This window comes from Otolemur garnettii, unplaced genomic scaffold (assembly GCF_000181295.1).
Source record: "Otolemur garnettii isolate 467f Iridium unplaced genomic scaffold, OtoGar3 scaffold00025, whole genome shotgun sequence".
NCBI classification, from domain to species: domain Eukaryota; kingdom Metazoa; phylum Chordata; class Mammalia; order Primates; family Galagidae; genus Otolemur; species Otolemur garnettii.
The window spans coordinates 16207588-16214884 of NW_003852420.1; the positions used below are offsets into that span (position 1 = coordinate 16207588).

General features: G+C 41.9%; 1 protein-coding gene across 1 annotated transcript in view; it reads left to right on the forward strand.

Moving 5' to 3' along the window:
• Positions 1–7297, forward strand: part of ASIP (agouti signaling protein) — a 138894-nt gene that overhangs the window by 128056 nt on the left and 3541 nt on the right. Inside the window, exons 2-3 of the mRNA XM_003788241.3 lie at positions 3114–3283; positions 4970–5031. Coding sequence (XP_003788289.1) covers positions 3124–3283; positions 4970–5031 — 222 coding nt within the window. The 5' untranslated portion in view covers positions 3114–3123. The remainder of the gene's footprint in view (positions 1–3113; positions 3284–4969; positions 5032–7297) is intronic.

Here is a 7297-nt window from a genome sequence, read left to right on the forward strand (position 1 = left end):
TTTTTTTTTTTTTGAGACAGGAGCCTCCAGCTGTCCCCCTAGGTAGAGTGCTATGACATCACAGCTCACAGCAACCTCCAACTCCTGGGCTTAAGTGATTCTCTTGCCTCAGCCTCCCAAGTAGCTGGAACTACAGCACCCACCACAACGCCTGGCTATTTTTTGGTTGTAGTTGTCATTGTTGTTTGGCAGGTGCAGGCTGGATTTGAACCTGCCAGCTCTGGTGTATAAGGCTGGTGCCTTAGCCGCTTGAGCTACAGGTGCCGAGCCTTCTTTTTTTGGTTTTTTTTTTAGACAGAGTTAAGCAGTCCATTTGTCTCAGCCTCCCAAGTAGCAGGTACTACAGATGTTTTTCTATTTTTTTAAGTAGAGACAGGGTCTTGCTCTTGGTCCGGCTGGTCTCTAAATCCTGAGCTCAAGCAGTCTACCCACCTCAGTCTCCCAAGTGCTAGGATTACAGGTGTGAACCACCTGTGCCCCACCTAAATTTAACAGAGTTCCATTGAGTAAAGAATAACTTAGGAACTGAGCAGCTGAATTGAGCAGAGAGACTTCAGCACTACCACATGGTTAAAGAGGGTTTACGGATAGTACATTTGGCATTCGCGTTAAACAGCTCGAACAGTTGGCCACCTTTGTTTGACCAGAACTCCATGATCAGCAAAGAAGGAGAAGGGAAGAGGGAAGGTAAATGGAGCCAACTCTAGCTGGGACATTTTTGTTTTCAAACTTTTTTTTCTTATACATGTATATTAGGTTTCCACATTTGCCTTCACAGAATTAAAAAGGCCAAATTTAATGACAATAACAATGTTTAACATAAGGACTGAGAACAAAAAGCTCATAAAGAAGAAATGAATATATTCAGAAAAGAAATCAGACGATTGCTGCAATGAAATATTAAGCAATAATAATAGTAATAATGCAAAGAAAATAACTTTTTTTTTTACACTATTTGTCCAATCTGCCTTCCACTCAATGTCAGCTTCATCCTAAAGTTGGCTCCCTCTATAAAACAACTGCCACCACTAACCAGAACTGCATGGACTTGAGATATACATGGACATATCTAGTGAGAGAATTTTTCCCTATATAATCAGAAAAAGGCATGGGCTTCTTCTGGTTAGACAATCTTCAGTCACCTGCTCATGCTTGAATCAATACTAGGGAGGATGGGATGGGATTATGCTCTTTGTCATGAATAAATCAAGTCCTTCCCTGGAGCTGGAGTTAGGTCTCACATCACCCAAAATGTATATCTAAGACTAGGATCTGCTTAGAAAGAGGGAAGATCTTAGTTGATGCTAAGGAGACAACTAACAATGTTCTTTTCAGAAACCCATTAAGCCAGGAAGATGAGGAACTTAGTTTAATACATGAACATTCATCTGGCAACTGCTCTGTGCTGGTTACTGTACCAAGTCCAGAGCCATAAAAATGAGTAAAATATCTTTTTTTAATCAAGTGGAAGAGGCAAACACATGAACAATGTGATAAGGGCTTTGACAGAGGATAGTACAAGTTCTGAGAAGCAGAGAATGAAGCAAATAACTATGCCTCAGTCCCCAGACTTTTCTGTTGAAGGTTTGTTTGGTTTAAATATTACTGATAGAGGCTAAGAACCTCAGAGACCAAACTGCATGGAGTGACGTAACAGACAGGCAGAAAATTTGACTCCAAACCTTAGGGCCTCAGGAGATGAGTCAGGCCTTAGGACCTAAGGCCTGTGTTGTTTCAGCACACAACAAAGATATGAACTGTTTGAGGAAACTCCTTTATTGCCTCTTTTTGTTTTATATATTGGGAATCTTTCCGTCAGTGTTTTTTGAAGAAAGAGTTCTCTTGCTAAATGAGTCTGAACCACGGATCTAACCCACTCCCTTCATTTAACCAAGAAGGAAATCAGACCCAGAAAAAGGAATGGATTTGCCCAAATCTCTTCATCTTACTAATCCATTCATCTTACTAATGCTTGAGCCAAGACCAGAACCCAGCAGTTCTGACTCTCAGCCCCGTTCCTGTCCTAATGGCTTACTCGGCTTTGAGGAAGAAAATCTGTGGCCAGTTTATGATAGGCAAGTACCCAGTGATGAAAAGTTCTGAAGAAATCAGAAGAATGGCTTGAGAGGGGGAGAGGATGGACTTCAAAAAGATAGGACTGTCCCCTCCAACTTCAAGAAGCTCAGAGTGAGAGTGGAATGTGGCCATTTGGATCCCTCTTTCCTGCAATGTAAAAGACATACAGAGAATCAGACTCCACTCAAGATGAAGACTGAGAAAAGTAGGCTAGAAATTGGCCAAGCGGCTATAAGGGGAAGCTCAGGAGGGGGCAAGACTGGCATGAGCAAACTATCTTATTCTCTTCTCTCTCACAGTGCCTTATGGCTAGGATGGAGGAAAACTTGAAAAAACACTTTCCATCTTTTCCCAGACCAGAGAGAAAATGTAGAAATGGGAGACCCCATACTCAGAGAGGGTAAACATGCTGTTGAAGTTTCGAGCCAAATCCAGGCTTTCAAAGGAAGAAATCTACTCTGGGACCCACCTTCCTCTATCAAAATCCAGTTAGCAAATAAACAAATCAATCTGGATGTGCACAGGTCCATCCTCTTAATACATACGATACCTGCATTCATTCCCTCTGGTGTGGGAATCTAGGGTATGAGTGCCAACATATACATTTGTCCAAAGGAGCCATTTTTTCCCCACAAGTCTTTCTTACTGAGTCTTAATAGCCTTATTCTTTGCACCTTCATAAAATCTCTGCCACAGTGAGACACTCCTAGAGGCCTTTTAACAACTCTGCCCAGGCCTAGGGTCTCCTGGGACTACAGGCTTTACAAAAGCCAGAACCCACCCTCTGGACAGCAGAGAGGAACGCAATGCATTCTTTTTGTCTTTGCTTCAATCTCTCTCTCTTCTTTGTCTTTCTCTCTTCTCCCCATCTCTCCTTTTCTTTCTTATTCCCCCATCAATTCCCTTTCCCCATCCTAAGCCTTGCTAGTCCTCTGACTCCACTGGGACAACTGCAGAATGGAGTCAGAACACCAGCCCAAAGGAACACAAAGAAAGCAGGAAGGCAACCACCTGACCGCCATCTCTCTCCCTCTCAGGCTTCCTGAAATGGATGTCACCCGCCTGCTCCTGGCCATCCTGCTAGTCTTCATGTGCTACTTCACTGCCTACAGCCACCTACCACCTGAGGAAAAGCCCAAAGATGACAGGAGCCTGAGGAACAACTCCTCAGTGAACCTGCTGGATTTCCCTTCTGTCTCTATTGTGGGTAAGTAGCCTGGCCTGGGGCTCAACCTCTGGGCTCTGACCCTTGAGATGGGGCTGCAGGATGTCAAGCCTGCTCCCCAGGATGCTACCAGTATCTACTACCATGGGTCACTGCTTTTTCTTGCTTACTGCCTGAATTAATCCTGGGATAATAAAGTGTCCCATGAGTCATTTGGTCTGGAAAGGCCCCCCATGCCACTAATCTAATAACGTGCAGTTTAGCAAGTTAGAGGCTCTGAAAAACCTAAAGTCAAGACACTTGGTGAACTTGGTTTAACTTAGCATTTCTGACACTTAATGAATCCCAGAGCTCCTATCAACAATAACAAACTTCAGGAAGTACTGCAGAATGTAAGCAAGGCTGAGATGAATCAGTCTTGGCAGGCCAGCGTTAAGAATGACTGTTCAGGGAAAAATATGAAGGGTATTAGAATCTGGCACTGGAGATCTTCTAGTTTGGTTTTACCTAATAATAACACCCACACCATGTAGTAGGCAGTGTGAGGTGGGGTGAGTACCATTTTTACTCATATTTCACAGTTGAAGAAACTGAGGCTTAGCAAAGTTAAGTAACTAAAATAAGACAATATGGTTCTTAATTAGCAAAGCCAGAATTCAAATTCAGCTACTTAACTCTAGAACCTAAGCTCAAAACTAATATTCTAGGCTGGCATGAGGGCTCATATCTATAATCCTAGCACTCTGGGAGGCCGAGGCAAGCAGGTGGATTGCTTGAGCTCAGGAGTTCAAAGCCAGTCTGAGCAGGACTGAGACCCTGTCCCTGCTAAAAATAGAAAAACTAGCTGGGTAAGGTGACACACACCTGTAGTCTCAGCTGCCTGGGACACTGAGGCAGGAAGACTGCTTAAGCCCAGCAGTCAAAGGTCATGGTGAGCTATGATGATGCCACTGCATTCTACCTGGGTGACAGAATAAGACCATCTCAAAACAAAACAAAAACAAAAAAGCTTTATGTCCCTTACTGCCTTGCCTTTCACTAGAAAACAAGATATTCTAAACATACCAGAGAAGGAGGACAGGGAAAGGGGGCATCAACATTCACTGATCACCTTCAATGTGCCAGACTCTTCACTTTATAAACATATCTATTCTCAAGAAAAAACTGTAAGGTAGTTATAACAGAACTCTTTTTGCAGATGAGAAAACTGAGTTTCAAGGAGGTTAAGTAGATTACATAAGGCTACACAGCTGTTTTGTCTGCAGTGAGGATGCAAATGAGGTCTGCTTTGCTCCAAGGTTCTGAGACATGGAAAACCAAGAATATAGGAAATACAGGTCCATTCATGTACCCAATACTGAGTCTGTTTTCTGGGTATCACAATGTTCTTGCACCTGCCAGAATGGAGACTAAAGAACGGGAACCTGGGGTGCTTCTGAGTAGCCCAGAGCCAACAAGGTCAAGGGACCAGACCCCTCATGAATATGACAAGACTAGGGCCTCTTTGGATTTCCCATTTGCCTTCCCTCAGAGGATGTCTGCCCTCAGTGCCTTGCTCCAGGTCAGCAGCTAAGCTCATAAGAACTTGCTGGCCTGAGTCCCACAGTGTAACTCATCCAGCCAACCCCTCTTTCTCTCCTACTTTGAGCCCTCTCTAGTCCTCTTACTTTGCTGCAATTCAGAGTCCCCAGAAACATCTGGCTTTTTTCCTTTTGTCTCTCTTTGAAGCTCTGAACAAGAAATCCAAAAAGATCAACAGAAAAGAAGCAGAAAAGAAGAGACCATCTAAGGTAGGCCTGGGAGTTCTCATTGTGGGGGTGACACTGAACTTAAAAGAGGAGGACTTCTCAAGCTCTGGCTGGAAATATTAATGAAAGATTCTCCAGGCCCACATTAGCAAAAGAATTTGAAAGCTATCTAAAGACTTCCTGGCCTAGATCCCTGAGCCAGACCCCCACAGAAACCCAGGGAGCAAATAGCTTATCTGCTGAAAAACAGCTTCCTATGCTAATTAGCCGCCCCTCTGAAATTTCACTGTCACTCATTCTTTTGGATGAATATAGTGTTTCCCAAACCCCAGTCATTTTAGAACCACATTTAAAATGTTTGCCACATCTGAGTTTCACCTACTTATTTAATATGTTCATTTAAAATTAAGATATAAAGCCAGGTGTGGTAGTTCATGGCTGTAATGCTAGCACTCTGGGCAGCCAAGGAGGAAGGATAGCTAGAGGCCAGGAGTTTGCGACCAGCCTAAGCAACATAGCAAAACCCCATCTTTACCAAAAAAAAAAAAAAAAATTAGCCAGGCATAGCTCGAACCTATAGTTCCAGCTACTTGGGAGGGTAAGACAGGAGGACCACTTGAGCCCAGGAGTTTGAGGTTGCAGTGAGCTATGATATGCCACCACACTCTAGCCTATTGGACAGAGCAAGAGCCTATCTCTAAAAATAAATAAATAAAAATTTAAAAATAGATTCGGTGCCCATAGCTCGGTGAGTTGGGTGCTGGCCACATACACTGAGGCTGGCGGGTTCAAGCTGAGCCCAGGCTTGCTAAACAACAATGACAACTGCAACCAAAAAATAGCCAGGTGTTGTGGTGGGCACCTGTAGATCCAGCTACTTGGGAGGCTGAGGCAAGAGAATTGCTTAAGCCCAAGAGTTGGAGGTTGCTGTGAGCTGTGATGCCTCCACATAATGAGACTCTGCCTAAAAAAAAAAAAAAATGTTAATTAAAACATAAAAATATACAGTTGACCCTTGAACAACACAGATTTAAACTGTGCAAGTCCACTTACATGTGGATGCTTTTTCTGATCAATATATTGGAACACTTTTTGTTATTTATGTGACAACTTGATAAAACTAATAGATGAAACTTGTTGCTTAGAAGTATTGAAAAACTTAAGAAAAAGTTAAGTACATTATGAATGTGTAAAATATATCTAGATACTAGTCTACTTTATCATTTTCTACTATAAACATATGCAAATTTATTATAAATGCTTAAAATTTATCAAAACTTACACACACAATTATAGACTATACAAGACTCCATTCACAGTTGAATGTAAATAAACATAAATAACTTCCTATAGTATATATTATACTTCTGTAATCATTTCATAGCCATCTCCTGTTGCCATTGCAGTGAGCCCAAGTGTTGCCAGTAAAGACTTAAAACACCATATGACACTAATCATCTCCAAATGCGCAGTTCATCTTTATTGCATATTGCAATAAAAAGTGATCTTTTTATAAAACACCATGGGACCCATATGAAGTGACACTGGAAGTACTCCCAAGAAGCAGAGAAAAAATCATGACATAATGAGAAAAAGTTAAATTTCTCGATATATACTGCAGACTGAGGTCTGCAGCTGCCATTTCAGACAATTCATCTTGTTAACAGATGAAGTAAACTTAAGAGTATTGAGAAATACAGTATAATACTATAATGTAAATGTATGTATTTTCTCTTATGATTTTCTTAATAACATTTATTTTCCCTAGCTTAACTTTATTGTAAGAATACAATATATAAGACATATGTTAATTGACTGCTTATATTATCAGTAAGGCTTCCAGTCAGCAGTAGGCTATTTGTAATTGAGTTTGGAGGAGTCAGAAGTTGTATGCAGATTTTCAACTACTCTGGGGTCAGTTCCTCTAACCCCCACATTGTTCAGGGGACAACTGTATATAACTGTGATAGGAAACCAGCATCATTTCCATCATACAAGATAATTATAAAAATAAGTAAAGTGAAAATAAAACATTGTTAGTGAGTTCCAGCTGGATGGTATTGACCTGCCAAAGGCTCTAAATCTAAGTCCTGATCTATGTAAAAAGGCAGATTAGAAAAGTGTTGGAGAGGCATTAAAGATACACAAAGGCAGCTCGGCACCTGTGGCTCAAGCGGCTAAGGTGCCAGCCACATACAACTAAGGTGGCGGGTTCGAATCTCAGCCTGGGTCCTCCAAACAACAATAATAGTTGCAACCAAAAAATAGCCAGATGTTGTGGCAGGTGCCTGTGGTCCCAGCTACTTGG